General features: G+C 34.5%; 1 protein-coding gene across 4 annotated transcripts; it reads left to right on the top strand.

Annotated features, from left to right (window-relative positions):
• The first annotated feature begins 5,929 nt into the window (after window positions 1–5,929).
• On the top strand, window positions 5,930–25,156 carry LOC140441042 (solute carrier family 25 member 35-like). Of its 4 annotated transcripts, none has more exons than XM_072531452.1 (6): window positions 5,930–6,027; window positions 6,116–6,220; window positions 10,895–11,155; window positions 11,291–11,529; window positions 12,520–12,745; window positions 19,305–25,156. In XM_072531452.1, the coding sequence occupies exons 3-6, from the start codon at window positions 10,912–10,914 to the stop codon at window positions 19,550–19,552; spliced, it is 957 nt and encodes a 318-aa protein (XP_072387553.1). In that variant the 5' UTR covers window positions 5,930–6,027; window positions 6,116–6,220; window positions 10,895–10,911; the 3' UTR covers window positions 19,553–25,156. The 4 variants fall into 4 exon arrangements, with proteins under 4 accessions (XP_072387553.1, XP_072387551.1, XP_072387552.1 ...); XM_072531450.1 differs by having other exon boundaries at window positions 10,890–11,155; XM_072531451.1 differs by having other exon boundaries at window positions 5,994–6,220.
• Window positions 25,157–26,812: the final 1,656 nt, after the last annotated feature.

Raw genomic sequence — 26,812 nt, 5'->3', positions numbered from 1 at the left:
AGTGATGCAGATTGGAGCAATGTATTGTTCTCAGATGAATCCAGATTTTGTCTAAGGTCACCAGACGGCCGAGAAAGGGTTTGGAGAAGACACGGAGATCGATATTTTCAATGTAATATTGCGGAAAGAATAAGTTATCGGGGGGCTCCGTTATGGTTTGGGCTGGTATCAGTTCAGAAGCCCATACTGATTTAATTATTGTAGATAGAGGTTCTATGACTGCTACAAGATACATAACAAGTATTTTAGATTAGCATGTGGTACCTTTTGCTCCTTTCATTGGACATAATTTTATTTTTATGTACTCACCGTACTAGAATCGTCAACCAATATATAGAGGAGGTGGGAATTGTCCGTATGAACTGTCCAGCTTGCAGTCCCGATCTCAATCCCATAGAACATCTATGGGATATGATGGGAAGACGTCTTCGAGCACGAGTATCCCATCCAAACAACTTGGCTGAACTTACAGCAGCTCTTCAAGAAATATGGGACCAATTGGATCAATTTGATATCCAGAGGTTAATTACCTCAATGCCTAGACGTGTACAGGCTGTTATAAGGGCCCGAGGGGGAAGCACTAGATATTGATTTATTATCAAGTTTTTCTTAATTTCAGAAAGTTTTGAATATTCTTGTATTTTTGAGTTTTGGCGTATGTCTCTATAAATAAATGATTTTTTTGGATAATCTGTAAAAATTATTTTAATCTAACATATACTTTTACATATATACCTGATTTAAAACTAATATCTTTAAACGTTTTCTTTTTTCGGCAAATAATACCCATGGATCGATTTTTTTGCACCTGAGTGTATATATATATATATATATATATATATATATATATATATATATATATACATATATATATATATACATATATATATATATATATATATATATACATATATATATATATATATATATATATATATATATATATATATTACAGGATCCAACTTGTAAATACAATACATTGTGGAGACGGATTGTGGAGACGGCTGTCACCGTATTCCCGTTCTCCTCCGCCAATCCTCTCGGTCCAAGGCATACTTCTCCTCCAAACCTCTTGATTCCATCGCTCTTCTATTTCCTTCATTCCTCATGAGCGTCGAGGTCTACCTCTTTTTCTTCTTCCAGGGGGCTTCCATCTGTGAAGTTTTTGGGGCCAACGTTCGTCAGGTATTCTCAATAGGTGTCCAAACCATTTTAAACCTCTTCTTTCTATTCTGTCAATGACCGTTTTTGTAGCATTCATGTTATTTGTTATAGATTCGTTGGTCTTCCTTTCCAACCTTGATGTTCTAGCACTTCTTCTGAAATAATCCATTTCAACTGCCAAAAATCTTCAGGTCTGCATTAATTGTCCATACTTCAGAGCTATAACAAAGAACTGATTCAACCATGGTTTACCCTATTCTTTTTTTGTTCCTTTTGGAAATGTTGCGATCCCACCATAAGGAGTTCAGACATCCTACAATTTTACGTCCCTGATTAACTCGGTGTTTAATTTCGGTTTCTCCCAAGCAGTCTTATCAATGAGTGCACCTAAATATTTAAATTTTTTCAGTTGTTTGATTTCCACGTCCTCGTCTAAAATATTTAAATTTTTCCACTTTTTTGATTTCCACGTCCTCGTCTATCAACACTTCAAACCTTGCATCTGAATTTGTAACTAAATATTCTGTTTTCTTCATGCTGACTTGTATCCTCCATTTTACACATTCTCTGTATAGACGCTTTATCATAAATTCTAGATCATAAGAATCTTGAGCTAGGACGACTTGGTCATTGGTTCAGGGAGAACACTACGTCATTTCCTATGGGGATTCCCGTTCCCTGACAGTGGTTTTTCCAATTTTGGAGAGCTGGAGAGGGATTTCTAGGTAAGCAGTGTTATTCCTATATACTTCTGTGATTATTCCTAAAAGGTATTGACTAATGCCCAGTTGTTGTAAAGCTTGAGCATACCGACTCGTTATCAATGTTCGACGACTAAGTATTTGTATAGGCTTTAAGTTGAGATGAAGGCTTTGTGACATAAAGTTTGTTTATGTATTGTGTTGTCTTGGATATAGTATGTTGAAGACCTGCGTGTAGGTGGTGGTAATAATCTGTGATTTGTGGAACGTTTATGAATGGTGAGTTTTGGTGTGTATTTTGATGTGTGGGATGTCTTTGTGGTATGTAGTTAGGAATTTGTGTGTTGTATGTCGTGTTAGTGTTTTAAATGTCAGTTGATGTGCAAATGTTTTAAATATCAGAACTGACGTAGTTTAGGCTGTAACCTAAAGGATGGTGATTATTGTGTTATTATTGAATTGTACGACATATTTCGACTGGACGGAGTTTTTAATTCGAATAGGACTGTTTTTTAGGACTTTAGGAATAGAACTCATGAGGGATGTTGTTTTGTTCTTCTTATCTTTGCTTTTTTTATGCTATTTAGTCATCACGTCCACCTTTTCTATGAAACATTTCCAAATATACGTCCATACGTCCGATATGGGTTTACATAGTCTTTTATTTTTCGATATAGATATTTTATGTTGCATGATCCTTTAACTTTCTTTTTGGCAGGATATCATTTCGATTTTTGCCACGTCGTTACATTCATCATTCACTCCTCTTACACTTCATATATTATATATGTTTTCACTGATGATTAATACCGAATAACGACTCTAATGCCCTTTTAGCATGGAGCAATCTTTGTATGTTCTATATCGTTTTATTAGTCGTATTATTCCCTTTCTTGTGATATGTTATACACCTTTATCTAATTATTCATATTGAAGAACCATTCTAACATCTTTGGAATAAGGTAACTTTTGCTTTCCTGTATCCTTCATATTCTTCACCCTCTTGCCGTTCCTCCCCTGATGTAACAAACTTTGCTCTGATCTATAATACCGAAGAACCTGTCGGACGCTTTCCTGCCAGGAAGTAATCTTTGCTTTTTGTACGATTTCGTAATTATTGGCTGCTTTTGAGTATAATTAAAATTTCTGCTTTTTTCAGTTTATGCGATTGAATTAATGACTTTTCGGTACGTGTATGATTACTTACATAACTAAAGAGAATCTAACAATTAGTGAACAATGGGAAATGTGTAAAAATTACATTAAAGACGCAGCAAATAACATTCTAGGGCCGCAAAGACCACCACCACGCAATGGGTGGTTCGATGCTGAGTGCGAGGACATTACAAGAAGAAAGAACAATGCATGTAAACTGATGCAGCAAAGAAGAACCCGAGAAAAAGAACAAAAATATAAAGATCTCAGAAGAGAAGAGAAGTACATCCATCGGAGAAAAAAGCGAACTTATGAAAATAGAATATTGGAAGAACTTGAGGCATTAAAAAAGGAAAATCAAACAAGAAAATTCTATAAAAATCTAAATAAAGCAAGAAAAGAATTTAAACTAAGGATCGGACTATGTAAGGATAAGAAAGGGCATATACTCAATACAAAAGAAGAAGTATTGAAAAGGTGGGTGGAACACTATAAAGAACTGCTTACTATCGAAGTAGAAGATCCAAATCAACCACCCCCAGGAGCAAACAACAATACACCATTGGAGCCTCCATCAATTCAGGAAGTACGGGATGCAATAAAACACCTAAAAAATAATAAATCTCCAGGAAGTGATGGTATACCCGCGGAACTTATTAAATGTGGAGGTGCTACTCTGACTAATCATATATATAAAATCATGCTGAGAGCCTGAAATGAGGAACAAATCCCAGAAGAGTGGTGTATTGGGATCGTTTGCCCGCTACACAAAGAGGGCGATGAATTAGAATGTAGAAACTATAGGGGAATAACCCTCCTTAATACAGCATACAAAATATTTTCGAGTATTTTATATGGTCGCCTGAGTGAATATTGAGAGGAGCTTCTTGGCGAATATCAAAGTGGTTTTAGGCCTGGTCGATCAACAACAGACCAGATCTTTGTGCTAAGGCAAATACTGGAAAAAACCAATGAATTTAATATCGACACATACCATCTTTTCGTAGATTTTAAATCGGCCTATGATAGTGTCCTAAGAAATAAATTGTATGAAGCCATGGAAGAATTCCACATCCCCGATAAACTGATAAGATTGGTTAAGGCTACAATGCGTAAAGTTGTTTGCAAAGTCCAAATACAGGACGAACAATCACAGGCATTTGAAACGCATGTTGGGCTGCGACAGGGAGATGCGCTGGCGTGTCTCCTTTTCAACATAGCTTTGGAAAAGGCGGTCAGGGATGCCCAAATAGACAGCAGAGGAAACATTTTTAATAAATCATCCCAAATTTTGGCACATGCAGATGATGTTGATCTAGTTGCCCGCACAACACGCAAGCTAGAAGAAATGTATACCACCTTGTCAAACAACGCAAAAAATATGGGCCTGCAAGTACTTACTTACTTACTTAGTCCTAAGCCTTTCTACCGTTAGGTGTAAGGCGGCCTGCAAGTAAATGAAAATAAAACTAAGATAATGGCATCAACACCCAACAATAGAGCCAGAAACATCGGCCACCAATTCACGGTTGATAATTCTACCTTTGAAGTGGTGGACAAATTCACATACTTAGGCTCCTTGATCACCAAGGAGAACGTCATGACGGAAGAAATCAAGCGAAGAATAATCCTAGCAAACAAATGCTATTTTGGACTGAGTAGACATATGAGAAGCAGAAACTTAAGCCAAAAAACAAAAATAACCATATACAAAACCCTTATACAACCAGTGTTGACATATGGGTCGGAGACATGGACCATTTCTAAGGCAGATGAAAATCTGCTGCTTATATTTGAACGAAGGATCCTGAGAAGAATATTTGGTGGCATCTGTGAAAATGGTGTTTGGAGAAGGAGGTACAACTACGAGATATATCACAGATATAAACATATATTTGGTGGTAAAGACGTAATATCCTTTATAAAAATAGGAAGACTAAGATGGGCAGGGACATCTGGCAAGATCACAGCAGAACAACCCTCCTAGAAGAATCCTTATGTCACAACCTGTGGGAAGTAGAAAAAGGGGTAGACCAAAACTCAGATGGAGGGATGGTGTAGATGAGGATGGTAGACAAATAGGCGCAGCAAACTGGCAACAGTTGACAATGGATAGAACTGACTGGCGTAATAGACTTGGGAAGGTCGAGGCTCTTTTATAGGGCTGTAGCACCAATGATGATGATGTATGATTACTTGTTTTGTATTGTTTATCGTTTATTGTCGTTCTATTTTACTTCTGCTATTGGGAATTTGTGACGCAGCATTTAGATTTCTACTCATATTCTATTATCTTTTTGATTGTCAATTTATATCTGTAACCGATGGTTATTTTTATTTCCTTTAAAGCTACTCTTATTTCTGACGCCTTGGTGGGTAAAAGTAGCTACTTTACATTCCTGATTTATGAGAGTGCTTACTCGTTTTGGGGAAATTGTCTTGTGATCTTTGTCTGGTATAGAAGCCTTTATAAAACTCTCTAGTTATTTTCAGAATGTTGTATCGCCACAACATATAAAAAAAAATAAAAGTAAGGCCAAAAAAAATGGTTTAAGTTTGTGATCTAATTTTGAGTTTCTAAAAAACAAGAAATGCTTTCCTGTTTGGAGAAAGGCTCAGTACGTAAACGAAAAGCTGTGAATCAAACAGAATGTACCTATTGATTCGCGATCACTAGTAGGTCTGGGTGTTTATAATGAATAAGACACTTTAAGGATCGAGTCCGAGTAAGTTTGAATGTACTATATCTTTACTGTCGAAGTAGTTACTATGCTAAGTGAGGAATATTTGAATATTTCCATTAGGTAAACTTCTAATCAGTTCTAATTTTAACATAACAATGGTCATATGGAAAAAATCATATCTATATCACATCTCAGATACTTAAAACATAATTAGCATCTGATGTAATTAGTTTATCTTTCTCCAAATATTGCGTAATAACGACTAGGTACATTGTTCACGCAAATTTCTATTAGTTTTAACTACAGAATCTAGTAGTGCGTAGGTGCGTAGCAACTAGACATTTCGCTTTTCTTACTAACTGACAGAAATCAGGTGGCTTAAAAATAGATGTTTTATTAAATGATTTTTAGGTTATGGACCTTTAGAATGGAGTTTTGTGATTAGAACTATTATAGAAAATATTGCAGGATGCAATTAAAAATTTCTAAGAAAGTATGAATACCATGTATTTAGGGGTAAGTAGTTTGTGTTGTATTTCAAACTATAAGAAATGTTGTTAACTGTAGCAAAAACGAACATTAAGTAACAAAATGTATAACAATAGTCAATTATTAACATTAGCTGTTATAATAATCGCATTTTTAATATACCACACTATATAGTAACATATGAGCTTCTAGATGTGATAAATCACGTGTTTCTAGACTGCCTTTCAAATAGAACTTTAAGATTTGCTTGATATAAATTATAATAAACATTATCTCGCTTCACGGAAATGAAACCGAATAAAAATATTACACAATTCTCACAAACATCTACATTCCATTCTATGATGTATTTTTAATCCAATTCATGTTTATGTTTCTGAATGATTATTTTCATATTTTCTACTACAATTCTTACAAAATTTACTATTTGGTTTTTTGCGCATGAGTGTGTGCAGAATTAGCCGTGTCTATTGGTACAACTCACGTAAAATTAAGGTATAAAAAGTTCTTGTGATGGTTTGTATAAAGTTCTATTGGAAACTTGTTGGAAGTAATATATGATAAAACTTATATTTCATTATAACTTATTACTATAAAAAAACTTATTTATATTAAAACTTACCTACTAACGATGAATTATTTTTTCTTTGTTGAATACCTTGTTTTATTTGATAAAGTTCCAGATTTTCGTTTGATAAAGTTTCAGGAGATTTTCGTAATATCATAGTCATTCGAAAACTCACTTCATAGTTCGTGATGTCTCTATGATATAATCTATTGAAAATTTTTCATTTTACAAGTAAATAAATGAAGATTACATTTTTGAAAGGAAGCAATTTTATTTATTTTTGGTCTGGGGGTGATTAGTATAATAAGCTTAAGTTTAAGTTTGTGAAGTCCCTGAAGGACTGAAGGGGACAAGGAATAGGCAAAATATTGAATTGAAATGTGAGGGTGCATGTCTAACACCCAAGAAACAAGTAAAGTATCTAGGAGTGATGTTGCACCAGAATGGAAAATGGGGGGAGCACGTGCGGGAGGTGGTCCCGAAGGCTGCGAATAGTGCGGCTGCGTCGGGGAGGGTGATGCCCAACATTGGGGAACCCAAATCCGAAAGCAGGAGGGTCTTGCACGGTGTTGTACAGTCGATCATCCTCAACGCGGCACCAGTCTGAAGCGGGACGGTAGAGATAACGGCCTATAGGAGGCTCATGACACGAGTGGACAGAACAAGTCTGTTGCGAGTGGCATGCGCCAACAGGACTGTGTCTGCGGCAGCCTTATGGACCATCACTGGATGTCTTCCGTTGCATGTTTTGGCGGGGGAAAGAAAAGAGCTTTATGAGAGAAGAGGCACAAACTTTACTGTGGCCGAGAGAAGACAGGAAAGGGAAAGGTCAGTTGAAAGATGGCAAGAAGAATGGAACAACACGGAAGATGTGGCACAGTGGACGAAAATGCTGATCCCGAACATAAGAGATTGGGTGGACTGTGGCCACAGATGACTGGATTATTTCCTGATGCAGGTGCTCACAGGACACGGGTGTTTTAGGACCTACCTCTATAGGATCGGAAAAGCTGATACAGATGAATGCCTATACTGTGGATACTCGGACACTGGGACACATACGATGTTAGATTGCAGCAGATGGATAGTGGAAAGGAACAGAATGGAGAGAGAGACAGGTGTGAATTTTGTTACAGTGAGAGAAATGATTGAGAGAATGATTGAAAATAAATTAGGTTGGACTAACATACACAGCTATATCCGTGCAGTGATCAAGAAAAAGGAAGAGGAAGAAAGACAGCTGGACCAACGCTAAAGGTAAGAGTGAATGATGCTGAAAGGCGAAGCTAGAAAAGTGGGTCACACTGTATGAGTTAGAATGCGTGAGTCAGACTGTGGGGAAGGAGAAAATGCCCATCTGGGAATGATGCCGAACTAGGAGCGATGAGTGTCTTCTACGCGCTACCTGGAACGAAACAGGGAGCCTCCTTGCTGATGAATAGAGTGTGGATGTGGATGTGTATGAATGGAGAATGAATGAATAAAGGTAGTGCTTCGGAAGTGATGCCGGCCTTACAGCGGCCATTCCGCTTCCGGATCGCTGGATGACAGAGGAAGGTCTGGGAATGAATCCTACACTAAAGTTAGTCAGGCGGCGGCGTCCTGGATTGAGATGTCTTTCGAAGATTCCAGACCCCCCTCTATAAAGACGAAAAAAAAAAAAAAGTTTGTGAGGTCCCACGGCCATCTTGGAAAAAGAGGGGCAAAGGTTTTTTGTGCTGTATATCGTAAAATTAGCAACCGTACAGAAAATTTTATAAAGCATTATTGTAGCAAATTAAATTTTCTACAACTTTATTTGTATTACTTTTTATCGTAAAATTGAAAATAAAAAAATTATAAACAAAAGTAACTATTTTCGGCATTATAACTTTCTTCTGGTCATTCTACAATAAAATGACGTCAGAGCAATACTATAGAGGGTTTTTCGTAGAGTAATATTCACTACACATTTGTTTAATTTCTTCAATACTCATAAGAATAAGATAAAAACGAACCATTAGGCTTAGTATTTCATTATATATTTGTTATTCATATAATTTATTGTTTTATTAACATTCTAATGATATTATTAGTTTATTATCGACCTTTTTCCCGACCACCTATGAGGTAGAGTCTGGAGGCACATTTTTTTAAGTGGTATTGTAGCAGTCACAACTGCTAACATATAATTAATTAATATAATTTATTATTAAAATCCTAAAACCCCTCAGAATCCCGTTTATGAAACGTTTATGGGCAATAGACGAGAACGATGCGCAAGTGTAACAACTACAGGTCAAGAGGCGCTCAGCTAAGGGCAGTTTTGGCCAACAACTCACACTGAGAGGTTTATTTCTCCAAGCCTTTACCGGCACTTTTCGTCTTAAAATCGGGTAGAAAATCTGGGATTGGATTTAATATTTTCCCCGAACATCAAGGGAGAAATTGGAACAAATGATAAAGAATCTTGATTGAACAACCGACTTCCAAATCTGTAGAAATGAATATTTAAGACCCGGCTTCCAAATCTACCGAAATAATTATTAAAACCCAGATTTCACCCGATTAGAATAACGTTTAATATTAGAATTAGTTTAACCAAACACCTACTTCAACCCATTGGTAACCAGGAACCGATTGTCTCCAGAACCACAGCGTTCTTCGTCATTCGTTTTTTTCGGAGCCTCAAGGACCGTCAGAGTCTTAAGGGGACCTAACCAGGACAGCTGTAGTGTTGTGACAGACATTAACAACAAGTTTCTCAGGGTTAAGGTTTTTCTTGTAATTTACAACTTTGTATATGCATATACCAAGGTTAGTACTTATTACAGTTTTTGTATCAGCTATAAAAAGTTAGGTAAATAGTTATTAATTAATTAAACTAGATGCATTGATAGGGAAGGGGTTCATGATTTTTGTATAGCGGGTTTTAAAAGGGAAGGGAAGAAATTTATGTATCAGGGTTTTTAAAAATTATATATATATATATATATATATATATATATATATATATATATATATATATCTTTTTGTTTGGCCCAGTAGTGGGGGTCCTTCATTTTGTCGTGGCTTTTTGGTCCTCGCATACCGTAGCCCCACTACTGTAATTATATTTTCTATATATAGATATAGGTGAGTTTTGTTAGTTGTTAATATTATAAATATATTTGTTACAAGTAGTTTTGCTTTTATTTCAGTTCCTGCTTACAGTTATAATATAGCAGAACAAGGTCAATAGTGTCTTTTCGGTTTTTAAACATTACTACAGGGTATTAAATCAATAGTACTTTATTCCTTGTTGTTCATAACTTCATTTATTTTTTCGTTAATTTCCTTCAGAAATTAGCTGGCGCCCATTTCAGTATTTTCCTAGGCATCTCCGTATATTCTCTTATCTTACCCCTTTTATAGTTCCAGATTTTCCGGTGCATTATTATATTGTATTCTTTTGGATAAAAGGATCTCTTTTCCCCTTATCTCAAAGCCAAATTCTAGTGTAGTGAGGCTAGCCCGAATTCGTGCTTGAGGTTTTGTGTCTCTGTGTTCTTTTGAGCTAAGCCATTCTTTTTATTATAACTTCTTTGCTAGTTCTTCTCTAATTTATCATCTCCTTCTCCATATACCACCCCCTAAACTTTAGTTAGGTTTCAGTATCCCCCTTAGGCCTAATTCACTGACGAGAAAAAGTTGTTTTCCAGCTATTGTTTTTCATTTTCTTTGATAGTCCAGGCAGCGGTTAAGGATCTAATTCAGTATCGAAGGTGAATGTTATATTATCCGCCCTTTAGTTATATGATTTACAGATTAGTGAAGATATATACATTGGGTTTTCTGGACTAACTTTTTTTTGTACTCTTCTTTGATTTCCTCAGTATTTTATTTTCTTCTACTACGATTGCAATGTTGTATTATTTACATGTTATTCTGAATATATTTAGTTATCTTGAAACTCATTTTCTTGTTATAATTATGAATAAATTTTGTCAAAGAAGCTCATAGCGACATCTATAGAAACAATCTATAGAGTCGTCCTAATACTAACAAATATAACAAGAGAAGTAGACTGCATACAGAAAAAGAAATAAAAAAGAATAATTATATTATGTATATAGATCGTAATTTGACATAATTATTTTTGCATTTAAGAATAGTTAAGTAACAAAGAGTCATGGATTTCGTGATCGGGGGTTTGGCAGCCAGCGGGGCATCCATATTTAGCAACCCCTTCGATGTGGTCAAGACACGCATGCAATTGCAAGGAGAACTACAAGCTAGAGGGAAACATCAAGTTTTTTACAAAAACGTCTTCCACGCTGGTTGGGTCATAGCGAAAAATGAAGGCATTCGAGGACTTCAGAAGGGACTCGGAACCGCTATACTGATGCATTCTGTCAGAAATAGTACCAGACTAGGTAAGTGAACATCTTGTTAAAATACTTGATGAAGTTCTTCTAAAATTCAACTAGAGAAATAACTAGTGATATCTAAATAGAGAAGTTAAGTATAGTATAATCTACTAAATATTAATCTTATTCTGTTTACTCCAGGTATCTATCAATGGCTACATAAGAAAGAATACTTAACCAACGAACATGGAAAAACTATTTTTTACCGCAGTGCCTTAGCAAGCGCCTTTTCTGGAGCAGCAGGAGCATTTTTGGGTAGTCCTCTCTTTCTAGTTAAGACACAACTCCAAGCACAAGCTGCGGATAATATATCCGTAGGCACACAGCACGGTCACAAGGGAGCCTTTGCTGCGTTTAGAAGTATTTACCATAAAGATGGGGTAAGTTTTATTTATTTATTTCAACTTCAATTACTATTTTTATTGGGAATAAACCACAATTTAAGTTAAAAATAAGTTTATTTACGTTTCATTTTCAAGTTCGGAAATCGTTTTGAACGATAACTTTCCGAAATCCGAAGTTGAATTTGATTGAATAGTCCGAAAACCTTCTGTGGTGTAGCCCGAAAGAATCTTTTTAACTATATACCTTTCATAAAGAATTTTTAAATAAAACAATAAATATTATTTAATATTATTGGATTTTATTGCACAATTTATCAGTGTTATTACAATGACACTATACAAATTAGAAGAAACTGGGTAACAGTGAGACATTTTTTTTCATTTAACCAACAAAGGCTGTAGCTTATTGGTTGAATGTGCTGGATAAGTAACAATGGTAACGCCATTTTTCTTAGCAAGATTTATAACCTGGACAGAAAGGTGACTCTCGTGATTGTCATAAAACAAAAGACTGGGATTTTGCTTTGAACTGGAGGTGTGTAGAATGAAGTATTCCATTACTTTCAAAAATAGCCTAAAGTAAAAGGTGGAGTACGAGCAATAATGTGCTTCTTAAAATAAACGAGTGTGTAATAACGAGTGTGTATAAAAAATCCTTATAATTAACATGCTTTTATAAAAAATTCTCAAAGTACCTGTATTATTTTACTTAGTGCCCACCAAACACACTCAATCACGATAAATGCTAAACTGAAACTGCACGGCCGCCGAACATATTAGAAATCAGTAACCTTGAATACAGCAAGCACGCACAAGTAATGATATCTACATAATATTGTACACGTGGCGAAAAGGGGGGGAGATATTTCAAGTGTCTCACTGTTACCCATGTCTCACTGTTACCCAGTTTCCCCTAGTATCTAAAGAAAAAGGTCTTTCTAATCGGAAAAAAACTTAGTGAAAAATCAGCCCAATTAAACATACTAGTTGTATATTGTTATATTTTCATCACTTATGTTCTTTTAGATATCTGGATTATGGAGAGGAGGCAACGCAGTGGTCCTAAGAGCAGTCGTAGGCTCCTCAGCGCAACTAACATCCTTTGCTGTAACGAAAGATATGCTAAGAGATTATGATGTGTTTGTAAGATATCCCATAGTGACTTCATTCGTTGCCAGTATTATAGGAGGTGTATTCCAGTGTATATTGATGAATCCATTCGATTTGGTCTCCGTACGACTATATAATCAAGGTAATGTTTACGTTACTATTTTATATAAATGCAGGGTGACAATTTGAAAACTTCCCGCCGTTGGAAGGGCAGGTCAATTTTTTTGTCAGGGAAAAAACTTTTAGTGAATAGTTTTTAGCCTTCAAGGTTCAAAGGGAATTAAAATGGGAAGGGGGATTAATTGGGACAGAATTTGGCGTTTAATGTTTTCTCCAATGATAGCTGAATTTACAGAAGTAATTAGAGGTGGCCTACACTGAGATTAATAATTTTAAAGATATTATGTAAATAAAAATTATTTTATTGAGATTTATTTTAGTTTAAATGCAAATTAATGATTTTGCACATTGTTGGTAGTAATCGTGTTTTCAGCTGCTGATTTAAAATCAAAAAAATCTTCATTTTCCATTACGGATGCCAAATAAGGTTGTTCTAGCCTTGCTGATACAATAACTCTCAGCAAATCTAGTGGCACCTCACAATGTCACTTCCGTTTTCTTTTTTCTATCTGGGCGAAGTCTCTGTCACAACTCAAAAAAGAGTGACCTGGAACAAAGTACTTTTGCTCAACTTCATCAATGAAACCTTCAGCAATTATATAAAACCATAAGTACAAAAGCATCTTGCTTTTAGTCCAGCGCAGTTATCACTCTAAAACATAAGTTTCCGTTTTGGCGTAACTTTACATTTTATAGCTTTTAAAATAGCTCAGGGCAATTTCGTTACCGCCCCTACCTGTTTGCCCTTCATGCCACATAAACGTAAAACTTCATTGTTGTCGCCTACATGTATACCGAAATTGTAAACACTGAGCTGTCTTGAGTAATACATCTTGCTGTGAGTAAGAGCTGGCAAAGAAAACACTTGTTGAAGATCCATACTAAAAGTGCAAACGTCGCTTCTGGGCATTTGAGAGTTCTGGTGATCATTTTCCATAACCTGCCTTACGATGGTGGAATTCTAAGCGTCCTTTGTTATTATTTTGTTCTGCTGTATTGCTCTTGATTGCAGCTTGTAACATATCTCAGGTGTCACACGTATAACTACGTGGTTGGCGAAATGATAGTTTCGGGAATTCAAGTTTAAATATTTGAACAAAATATTTTATCCCTACTTTGTTTTCGAGATGTTTTTCATTAAAAACAAGATGCAGCCTACTTTTATTTAAATCAGTAATTAAATAATCCTTTTCACTCTCAGCCCTCGAGTAGTTACTTTCTTCTCTGGGGAACGAATTAACATGGTCAACAATCCGTTGTTTGTCTGCAGTGGAGTACTTTGAGTTTCTTCCCTTATTGCCCATTTTTTCCGTGTAAGAAGTTTCTCCCGATTGTAAATATTTAACAAGAGTTTCAATCCACCTTTTTCAATATTCCCTGATCCATTTGGAACACTAAATGAAATAGATGTTTGTTTATTACTGGATTTGGCTATTACACCTTTATGCCGACGGTTTATCGGTAAGAGATTTATCCACCCCATTAGGTGAGTATTTTGTATATCAGAATCTTCTATTTTATAAAAGTCAACAAATAACTTCAGTTTCTGTTCATGTTCCAAGTGCTTGCAGTTATTTTTACATTTGCATAAAACCTAAAAGTAAAAATATAAATTAATGATTTTATACGCTTATCTACTAAAGGAAACTTGGCAATCCGTTTATAACTCCAACCCTTCAAACATATATTCGCGATATTGTACTACAATCATCACGAAGCATGATTTTAAAGCCGACATAACCTATACTTAATCCTAACCTTTTATTACTATGAACAACGTGGGTTACGTTACAGTATAACATCAAGCTGAATTAAAAGTATTTATAGTATAAATAAAACACTTACTTGTTCAGATGGTGGCTGTTTAGCATCCACTATTTTGTTTTCTTTAGTTTTGTAGGCCATTCCTACTAATCGCATCTTTTTACGTACTATTTGCCATGACCCTTCCCCTTTCTTTCGCCTTCGTTGTTCCTCATTATCATTCATATCATAATAATTAGATCAAAATTCTAAGAAAGAGATTAACTAACACACCTCAACACAACCCAATCGCAATAAATTAATCAGAAAAGTAATGGTTGCAGCAGTTACCGACTTACTACAGCTGACACTTGACTCTGACAGGTGATGTGGCTATGCACTTGGCCCACTATATTGGAAACGAAACGCTGTATTTGGCGTGGACGCTATCTGTTGGATTTATCTAGAACTATTTCCAATGCAACTGCCACTTGGCCCATAATACAGGTTAACGCGTTAACGGCTTTGTTGCATAGATCATTATAATGGAAAAAACACATATAGTTCATCCCAAACCCTTCTTTCAGTGCGTCACAGTTTATCGAATTCTCTCTAACGCATTAAGCTAGAAGTGACAGAAAAAAACGTGAGTCTGTGATTATTATACATAGAACTTAGAAAATTATATATCGTTCACGGGTATTTGCATATTAAAGCGAATTCTACTTACGGATATATAATTGGTTGGAGTTTAGAATACGCTAAATAGATATCCAATCAATGATACGCATAAATATAATTTGACGCAGATGGTCTCGATAGTGACAGTACTTTGACAATGTCAACTGATAAAATGATAATTTTCATTCCAGGATAGTATTTTCAGACATTTTACAGTGAAAATTTAATTTTGTATTTATTGTCATCTTCTTCTTCTTCATGTGCCTTATCCGTTCCGAACGTTGGCAATCAACATGGCTATTCTGACTTTGTTTGCGGCAGATCTGAATAGTTCAGCAGATGACAATCCGAACCATTGCCGCAAGTTTTGGAGCCACGAGTGTCTTCTCCTCCCTGGACCCCTTCTGCTGTCTATTTTCCCTTGGACGATCAGTTGTAGTACTCTATATTTATTATGTCTCATAACGTGACCCAAGTATTCCAACTTTCTTTTCTTTATACTTATTCCTACCTCTCTCTCTTTACCTATCCGGCGTAGTACCTCTTCGTTGGTCACGTGCTCAGTCCAGGATATACGTAATATACGTCGGTAAGCCCACATTTCGAAGGCCTCTACTTTTTTCATCAATGTTGCGGTCATTGTCCACGCCTCCATTCCATATAACAAAACCGGGAATACATAACATTTCAGAAGTCGAATTTTGAGAGGTAGGGTGAGGCTTTTAGAGGTGAAAATTTGCTTCATGCTAGTGAACGATGCTCTTGCCTTTTCTACTCTTATACGTATTTCCTTCGCTTGATCCCAATTTGAGTTAACTGTTGTTCCCAAGTAGATGTACGAATCCACGTGTTCAATTCTTTCATCGCCCAATATCAGTTGCTGTGGTGGTTGTTGGGTTTTGCTTACTAACATCCATTTGGTTTTTGTGATATTTATTATTATTTATTGTCATAAAAATATTTTAAATATGCCGAGATATACCGAGAATGAACAAAGACTAATATTAAAATTATTAAATTATTTTCAATTAGAAAAAGAGGCTGGGACAACTTTATTACCAGTTTCTGCCGTTCGTGAAGTAAGTTTTAAATTATTCTAAAAAATATTCATATTAGTAGTTTAAATACTATACATTTTAGCCATAGTGTTTGTAATAAATAATAATAAATACATAAATAAATCTTAGCTAATTAAGCACTTTCCTTGGAATGTATAGAATAGGAATTATGACAAACTGCCGTTCCAATATAATGCACAATAAAAATTTTTATACAGGACGGGACCTCTAATTTGTAAATTAAAAAAAATTTTAATTTCTTAAAATTTTTACTCCACGTTTTCAAAAAATAACCTTTTCACATTTAGCCGATTACGATCCTTCAACTGTCAGATTTAACTAAAATTCCATGCAATAATTCTCGACATTCTTAAAATCCTATATGACGTCAAAATTAGTGACGCACTGAAAGAAGGGTTTGGGACAGACTGTATATTGATTTTTTGTCACTTGCCCGTTATATAAATATATATCCACTCTTCATATATACTCAAGACTCATGTTGCATACCTCATCAGCCAGAGCTATTGTTAGAAGGGGGGATTGTGGGAAAAAATAAAGGTTTTTATATATATTTTTGTATACGTCTATTGTTTTTATCTGAGCCGGCTCCCATGAAAATAGAGGGAGATCTTCAATCAGTCATTCTTCTTCTTTCGAGACATATAGTTCACAAACCACCTACATATAGTTTAGTATAGTTTAACTACAGGGTGTAACGAAAGGATTAATGAAACATGAAATTAAAGTTGCCGTCTTTTTCTGTGCAGTAAGGGGTCAAAATAAAGGTTAAATCGTTTAAACAACTATTAATATAGTGCATACTTACCTGTATTAGGGAGGAATTAGACTACTCGACCAGACCGACCGTCCACGATCGACCAACATTACGAGTCTATGAAAATGTAGGCGTAGAGTCAGACTGGTGGACCGTCCATCACTAACAGCGACCGATCGCGATCGGACTTGTTGGAATTTTTGATCGTTTGGTCGATGAACATGGAACATTTCGCATTCATTTATACTGTTCTGAGCAATGAAATTGACCATTGACATTTCAAAATTTGTAATTAACCTATAAAATTTGGGCTTGCTCATGCGGTAATAATTTTGAAATTTAATAGAATGGGATATAACACAAATAATTCTCCTTGTTGGTGTCTTTTTAAAAAATTTCACGCACCCAAACTGTCCTACGCCTACGAAGACGCTTCCACATCAAATAAGTGATAAACAATTTATCAGTAGAATTATCGCTGCTAATTTTAATTCAATTTTATACAAAAAGCCTGGTAAAATAATATTACAAAAATGTGCTTATGCTGCTACAGCGTCCTGGCGTTTTGACGGTCGGTCGATGGAACACGAACGAGTAATGTGAGTTTAAAAATAAAAATACAAAAATTGATTGTTCACCGTCGGACGGTTGGTCGTGATCGGTCGAGCAGTCTGATGCCTACCTTATTTTGATTAATTAATTAATAATACTAATTAAGATATTATTATAAAATTAAAGTAACTAAAATCCAATATAAAGCGTGTAGATTAAATTAAAATCATCCTCAATAAAATAATTTTTATTTACTACTATTAACTTTACAACCATTTATACTTCATCTAATTTACTTACCGTTGCACCCATCGAGCAAAAAGACAAAAGAAGGAATCTAATCATTATGAAAAGGAGACCAAAAAAGTGGCCTCTGATGGCGGACATATCCGGAAATGCGAATGCGCCAAATTTAAATTTCATGACACTTCACAATAATCATACAGTGGTGTAGGGGTTTTAATTTTTCTATTTATTTGTTATATTACATAATATTAATACATAATACACTTAAAATACTTTTTTTAACACTAGAACGCAATAAAGTTTTAATTAAATAATAACAATAATAGTCTAACATGTGAAATAATTGTTAAAAAACTTCAATACAAATACAAATAATCTTTCATGTGACAGTTGGGACAAACAATAGCATAACCCAACTAAATTTGATTTCTTAAACAAGGAAAGAGCCTCTCTTTCCTTGTTTAATGTGGCCTCTCAAGATGGCACTTCCTGTCTAACAATATTTTTGCCCCCACTACCTTTACATTCCCTCTTTTGTCTTTTTGCTCGATGGTTGCACCTCATCCGCGTCATAGCCCGTGAGGTCACATGATACCAACAGAATCACTTTGCCGAGTACACTGCCATTACAGACAATAGACATATTTTATTATATACGCGTAGAAATAATATTTAAAGTTTCTAATAATGTTAACTTAAAGAAATACACAATAATATGTTTCATTTAATTTGTATAAATGCATTATAAAGCTTTTTTATGAAGAACATTTGTTCGGAACGTACACTAACTGTAATCGAACGAAGGTGATATTTTGGCATAAATTGGTAACACTAATTTGACAGTTGCGGTGTTGACACTTTTTATTTTACATTTTACATAAAATAAAATAAATATCTATGTATTCCATTTTACATCTTTATACGACGCATAGAAGCGGCTCAAATTGTTTTTAACAAGATTATTTTTTAACTCTTGTTTTGTTTCTATTTATTTACATTAAATATTAATTTGTTTTTTTGTATAATCCACTTTTGCAATAATTATGTGACCTCATGGACGTATAAACACAGACTGTGTTTATACGTCCATGTGTGACCTATTTGATTTAAAATGGATTCAGGATTTTTTTATATTTTGGCAACTATGTCAACTTCCATCTCTGTCAATAGTCAATGATAATGACGTACAACGTGCAAGTAAATTAGATGGACTGTATCTAAGTTCAAATAATTACTAGTTACTTCTTTAACTATTTTTGTCAACTGCTGAGCAAAAAATATTAAATTAGTCTAATACTATAATTAAATATTATACCACTTAAATACCCTCTCCATTTAAAATTGTTAACATTTACCCTTGCTAGGAATGTTTCCCCTTGGCAACCAAAATTGAGAGCTCTCTTTCCGATTTTTCTATTATTTACGGAAATAAATGTATTATCGGTATGACATTTTCAATTTGTGACCGCGTATAAACAGCAGAGTATGTGGGAAAAATTAATAACTATCATCTTTTTGCGCAGGTGTCGACCAAAGCGGAAGAGGACTTTTGTACAACGGAATATTCGACGCTTTCATCAAAATCGGCAAAAAAGAAGGTTTAAGAGGCTTCTACAAAGGCGTTACTGCCAGTTATGTGAGACTTGCGCCACACGGTGCTCTGTGTTTAGTATTCTGGGACATGTTGAAAGACTTACATGAAAAACATGTCGGAAAAAGTAAGGTTACTTCGCCAAAGTATGTCAAAAGTGAAAACAAAGAAGTTAGATGATAAAATTTAGATTTTTGTAATTTGTTTCGGGTAAAATGCATTTCAACTTCAGAGAGTTTTTGTAGCTAGAATGTCAAGCTTGATTCGAAATTGAGGTCTTCAATATGGTAAATATTGAATACAAAGAAACTTAAGATTTTTATTTTTGGATAAATGCTTTCAAGATGCCTATGCATTTGCACTGAATAACGTTTTCTCTTGTGTAGAGGTCTCTCAGTCAATTTTTGTAAAAATCAAATATTCAATTTTTTGTCCCTATTGTCAAAAATTTTTAGTTTTTTCTTTTCAATTCTTTTAATTTATTGCATTTTATATCACTTTTTATATTGAATGAATTTCACCATATTTATATGTATGAAGTAGCATGCTTTTTTAATTTATGAAAATATGGTGATTCAATATCCTACTGTATTAGGTCAGGAGCATTGAGTGGGTCACACTCTGGCGTTACAATGAAGGAATAAGCACTCTGCTTTCTTTTATCTCTTTTCAGAAACGTCGAAAATAAACTTATTTTAAACTTAAATTGTGGCTTATTCCCAATAAAAATAGTAATTGTCTGTTTAGAGTCTCACAAGAAGAATCAACGTTGATGGAGGTTGATTTGTGTATGAAATCGACCAACTAGATCCTTTTTCTGCTATAAAATATGGATGCCCTGATTTTCCTACCTGAAAACCAAACTTTGATTATTTTTACTGATGGAGAATGAATTTAGTGCTTTTGTAGGTACCGTACTGACATTTTATAAATTTACCTTCAACCGAAATATGATTTTTTGCGCTGTTCTGTAGTTAAAATGGCATCCAATGTGTACACATTTTTCTAATAAAGTTTTTTGAAGGTATCAGATTGGGAGAGTAAACTGAGGGAGTTATATTGTTCTTCCAAACGAGTTATATGTAAGCCAGACGATATAAAGTTTGGCGTTGTAATTAAGATACACAAGGAATCAACATGCTCCTTCTATTATATTCTTTAGGATCCTACAACAAGCAGTAATACTAATGATGGTCGCTTTGAGTATGAAATGGACAAATAAAATCCCTTTTCCAGTCCCAAAATACTAATTCCATGGTTTTCCTTTATAAAATGAGTTTGGTGGTACTGCAGGTACTCTCGTTTTATCACAAGAGACGATGTGTCTCCAGTCTTTCTCGTTTTAATTTGAAATCCTACGAAAAATCAGCCTACAGCCTAAATATAATTTTCGCTATGTTCTGGAGTCAACACGGCACCCATTTTCCACATAGTTTCCTAAACCAAAGTCTACCTGACATGATTCCACCCAACATTTCGTAAAACGCTTGGAATATTTTCATTGATAATCTCAACGGTCACAGCAGGCGCATTTCGATTTCTTAATTTGCTCTACAAGCTTTGTTGAAAGCACAGACGATATGTCCCTCTTTTCTTAATTTTGAATGTAGATATGACTTTCCTTAGCACTTTGTTACATTATGCTGATTTATTCATCCGCTTCAGATGGTAGCGATGCAGACTAGTTCTCGTTTGGTTACAAATGTGATAATATCACCATGAACAAAAAACAAATCTTTTGTATTGAATGAATTTTAAATTAAACCCTCTTCGAAACACCATATTTGTCCATATGTCCAATTGTCCATATCTAATTTACTAATAAAGCGAGTTGGAATTAGTTTGTTTTTCAATTTTTTTAAACTAGAATAAAACAATATTACAAAATTTGCAAAAATTTGATAACTATCCAAATTTTCTATTAAAAATTATTTACAGTCGATCCGCCGGATCTTTGCACATCGTCATCATTCTTATTATAGGAAATAAATCAAAACATGTGAGTCAAACGTATGTCGGCTATAAGAATTATTATAAAAATTAGAAAATGGCTAATATTACAATTGACGTTTTTATACTTCTCTTTTATTTCATTTATTGCATTTAGAAAACTGGATACGTATACATTTATGAACGTGATTTTTCAATTTTTGGAAACCTATAGGTTGTCCAATAACATCTACAGTAAATAAATATTTAAACCATAGTAATAAGAAATTAAAGTATTTTTATTGAATATAAGCAAATATATGGTACTGACATATCGTCAGATGATGTTCCTGTTGTTGGTAAATATCGGTTTAGATTTAAGAAGGTTACAAAAAAGAATAGTAACAAAAATGTGATATGAGAAGACTAAAATGTGAGTAAACAAAAGAGACGTTTTTAAAGATTAGATAAGAACATCTAATAGAAAAAAGAGAAAAAGAACAGTCAGATGAATGACAAGATACTGCAACTCATGGAAAAAAGAAAAAAATCAAAGAACAACACAAGAATGTACAACAATATTCACAGACAAATAAGAACACAAATACGAAAGGCCCAAGAAAATTGGTTAAAATCACAGTGTGAAGAAATATATTTATTGAAAGAAAAACACGATACGTTTAAAATGCATAAACAAGCAGCTGGTCTTTAGAAATTAAATACAGCTAACAAACTGCGAGATCAACAGAGAAACATCATCACAGATAAAAATCAAGAAATTTGCATATGGACCAAGTTTATCAAAGAACTCTGATGATAGTAGATCTCAACAACCTCCATCCCACATATGTAATGACCACTTACAAATCACATCAAATGAAGTGGAAAAGGCAATATTACAACCAAAAGATGGCAAAGCTCCTGGACCTGACAATGCACATGCTGATCATAAAACTATTTAACACCAACGGTACTCAACTCCTAATAAAAATATTTAATGAACCAAGAACATGGCTGAAGTCACGCCGACGTTTATTGCTGTACCAAAGAAAACAAAATCCGTATCCTGCAGTGATTTGCCGACCATCAGCTTAATGAACCATCTTTTAAAGTTATTTCTAAAAATCATACATCAAAGAATATATAGACTGTGCGAAGAAAAATTCAGCCGTAGTACAAAGTTTAGTTTTCGGAATGCAGTGGGTACGAGAGAGGCTCTCTTTAGCATAAAAAGGCTATTTCAACGATGTAGAGATGTGAACTGCAATACATATGCATGCTTCATTGATTACCATAAAGCATTCAGGTTAATGAACAGAAAGAGTAAAAATTGGGACCATTCCTTAGAAATTAAATGTAGGATAGAGAAAGCCAAATCTACATTTCAAAAATGGCTAAGCTATTCAAATGTCATGATTTATTCACACCCATAAAAATCAGGTTACTACCATGTTATATCTTTCGTATACTATTGTACGGAGTTGAGTCGTGGACTTTCACAGACACTACCTGCAGGAACATTGAGGCTTTCGAAATGTGGCTTTATCGTCGAATCCTGAAGATATCTTATACCGGTCACGTTACTAATCAGGACGTTTTATTAAGAATGGAAAAAGAAAAACAGCTGATAACCACAATAAAAACAGCCAAAATAGAATACCTTGGTCACATCATTAGCAACAACGAAATATATGAATTGCTGCAACTAATTTTACAGGAAAAAGTAGATGGAAAACGAGGCTCAGGAAGGCGAAGGATTTCCTGGCTGAAGAATCTATGTATGTGGTTCAACACAACAAATATTTTCAGACCAGCAGTGTGCAAAGTACAAATTGTCATGATAGTCGCCAATATCCGAAACGGGTAGACACTACAAGATCTAAAAAACTGAATATAAATCTACTCCAGTGCTCCATCATCTTGATAATTTTGTTTATTCAGTGTTAAATATGGTTTTCAGACTTAAGTAATCACTTTGTTTTAAAAAATGGTCATACAAAAATTAACACAACGAACTTCAAATAAAGAAATCTATGCATAATAAATTAAAAAATAGAAAACTTGAGCTGGGTAAAAAAGAATTTATTATAACAATAATATAATTTAAATATTTATTGAAGCCTCATACACTATACAGCCATGTAGCCAATCATAAATTTAAGAATTCTTCACTGTCAGAATCTGAGCCACTCATATTACCAGTGTCTATTATGATTGGTTTAATGTTAGTGTCAACCATATTTTTTTCTCGGATATACCACTTTGTAATAATTTCATGAGTATGTTTCACACATTTTTCCCAAATTTCTGTGTTACATTGGTTTAGTGCCTCTTTCCACATATTTATAACAGCATTATCAGAATGTCCATCTCTACCAAGATTCTTATTGTAATATGACTTGCAGTTTGCCCAAATTAATTCAATAGCGTTGAATTCACAGTGATAAGGAGGTAGTCTCAACACTTCATGGCCGTGTTCTTTTAGTAGTTCATGCTAACAGATGTTTTGCCAATAAATGCAACTTCTTTATCCCTTAATTCATTACTTATACTTTGCAGAGTAACATGTTTCTCTAAAAAAAAAGAACAGATAAGTACAGAATAAACCACACTGTTATAACTAGTTCAATGAAAAAGAAGTAATACTTTGATTTTATAAAACTATAAATTATTTCAAATTAAAAAACTCACAAGAAAATTGACTTAATATCCATTAATGTATTCAGCAGAAATTTTCTTAAACTACTCTCAACAATCTTTTTTACAACATACATTTATATAAAGTATTGATTAAAAAGTACCTTCTGGTTATCATGGTACATGATACCATTATCTTATGGTATATCAAATTCAGATTGAAGAAATTTTTAACTACTTACTTTGTTGGTACATGTCGTATACTGTATTACGCACTGCCATTTTTGATCCCTCAGACAGATCAGTTGTTTTGTTTTTCGGACGAGGTCTACTTTTGCCTGGCTTTGAAAGAATGTGATTATTTTCTTTCCTTTTAATAATTGTACATACTGTTCGTCGTTATATTTTTAATGCAGCAGCTACTCTCTTAAATAAAGAATTGTTTAATGATTTTCATAAACGAACATACATTTCAATATGTTACCTGTTGAACAGACTAAAATGGCTCCAAAGGCCCTCCATTTACTTTTTCTAATTCGAAATACTCCAACACATTCAACACAGTTGCTAAGCTTGAGAAGTTAAAGGCTTGCCAGGCATACTCTAAAAATAAAAACCTTTAAAAATATTTCATATTGTCCGTTGACGTAGTTTTAGCTATATTTAAATAATTAATGTCAATTTAGAGGTTAAAAAAATTTATTATTCGTTATTAGCTAATACATGAATTCTTACCTTAATAAATTGAACACGAAGGTAAGGGTTAGTCGTTATAACAACTGTTTGTTAAAAATATGTATATTTAAAGTATGAAAAAGGATTGATTATTTAAATCAAACGAAAATAATTTATAAAAATATTACACTGTGTCAAAACAAAATTTCCAATTGTCATGTCAATTGTCAGTAGACGAATCAATCAGCGATCATTGTTCGATGGCTGTCTTTGTTCAATGCATGGTGTTGTGTATGGACAGGCGGTTTAAGTTAATAGTTTTAGTTTCTGTGAGTAGGAAAGAGACGTAACATAAAAAATAATTCGTGAATAATGTCATACTTGTGCAAAGATCCGGCGGACCGACTGTATAAAAGTGTAACAAATTTTAGATTTGTTTCAAATTTAGTGCGTTTATGTATGTATTTTGTAGATATACTGACGTTAATTTATTTGTGTATATGTGATCTTTAAAAATATTAATATATTTCAAATAATTTATTATATGCTTGTTTTATTTTTACTGATGGCAAATTTTCAAAACGTATAAAACTGATTCAGCAGTGCCTGTGATATGAACTCGGGAGGTAGCGAACTGTAACCTCAGAACTAAACTGAGTCTTGAAGATGGCTCCAAAGAGGCAGTCGAAAGCTACACGTAGTCTAAAGTTATGCGTTCAATAAAATAAACAAGTAGAGGAGACCGGGGCTAGTTGAATAATTGCCTCTAGTTCCTTTAATGTGTAACAGATGTCGAATGTAGACACAATATCTGAACTACAAACTCTTGTCCATGCATTTTACAATATCGATCTCATGGTCGCTTGTCTTTTGTGTCGGTGAGAACGAGAAATTTAGAATCATCCTTGGTAAGTAATTACTTTGGTTCTAAACATTTTCGTATTATCTATAAAATCGTTTGTCACAAATTTCTCTGAATATTGTTGAGAAGTAACATACATTGACTATGGTTTGACGTGATTTATTCGTATCTAAGTTAATGCATGTCTTTCATACGACCCTCGGAATGACAGCCAGTTAATCCTCTTTATTTTGCAAGCATCCGATATCTGAAACGTTACCGAGACGGGTATCACAACTGTTTAGAAGCCGGATAGAATAGGAACACGACGTGGCTTCAAGCAATAGGCAAACTCACGTCCGCAGAAAGAGGAACCCTTGTGACTCTCACTGTTGCAGTTTCAGCAAATGGTAATACTGTTCCTCCTTCTTAATTTTTCCGAGGGTAAACTACAGGGACCACTTTATTACAGATGCATATGTCGGAAGCCTAGGCGATGCAAATCCATCAGGATTGATGAAAGAACAACATTTTGTGAAATTTGTCAAGCATTTTCTGTTTCACACAAGATTTTTTAAGGAGCGCCTTATACTTTTAGAGGCATTAGATATTGGTAAGGAAAACGGAGTAACAGTTTTTTCTTCCCACTTCTCGCATAAATTGCATAAACTTATAGATAGGAGTGTTTATGGACCCCTAAGAAAATACTACAATTTAGCTATGGATAACTGGATGGTGAACAATCCACGTAAGGCATTTTCCATATATGAAGTTCCTGGCATTGTAAAATCTGGGAGTCTGGCTCCAGCTACTACGCCAACCAATATAATGGATGGGTTCAGTAAAACAGGGATATGTCCTCTGAATGAGGGTATCTTCACAGAAAGTGACTTCTTGCCATCATATGTGACTGACAGGCCTACACCAGCAAATGAAGAAGGAAACGCTAACGAAAACAACAGAAACATTTCAATGATGGAGCAAGCTAAAATCATGGAGAATCATGATATCTTTAAGAAAATATTGAGTCAACTAACCCCACTAACGCACTTGTGCACTCTCTTTCCGAACCACCAGAGAATCTTGAGAGTTTTTCCTCGTTCTCCAATCGCCTTTATTCTCGATAGATCGTTCCCAAAGCCACTTTCATCTGCATTGAAAACAAACGCAGCATTATCAATCTTTTCCTCGATAACCACCTTTTCCAAAGTTTTATAGAAACTATAGATCCCTTCTGGTTTTCTCTGATCTTTTCTGGCCTTTTGGAGATGTTCAGGCTTTTTGAAGGTCAACGTTTTATGTCGATTCATAAAGCTGTAATACCAGTCCAAGCCAGGACGGCCATCCTTAAATGGTGT

The sequence above is a fragment of the Diabrotica undecimpunctata genome, chromosome 5, assembly GCF_040954645.1.
Source record: "Diabrotica undecimpunctata isolate CICGRU chromosome 5, icDiaUnde3, whole genome shotgun sequence".
Taxonomy (NCBI): Eukaryota; Metazoa; Arthropoda; class Insecta; order Coleoptera; family Chrysomelidae; genus Diabrotica; species Diabrotica undecimpunctata.
This window is presented reverse-complemented; position numbering and strand designations above follow the sequence as displayed.

What these genes read in the sequence shown, in the direction of transcription:
- LOC140441042 (XM_072531452.1), top strand. Translation starts at nt 10,912, where the DNA reads ATGGATTTCGTGATCGGGGGTTTGGCAGCCAGCGGGGCATCCATATTT. An exon ending in GTATTTACCATAAAGATGGG is followed by an intron (nt 11,530 to 12,519) that starts GTAAGTTTTATT and finishes ATGTTCTTTTAG; the next exon opens with ATATCTGGATTATGGAGAGG. An exon ending in CGTACGACTATATAATCAAG is followed by an intron (nt 12,746 to 19,304) that starts GTAATGTTTACG and finishes CTTTTTGCGCAG; the next exon opens with GTGTCGACCAAAGCGGAAGA.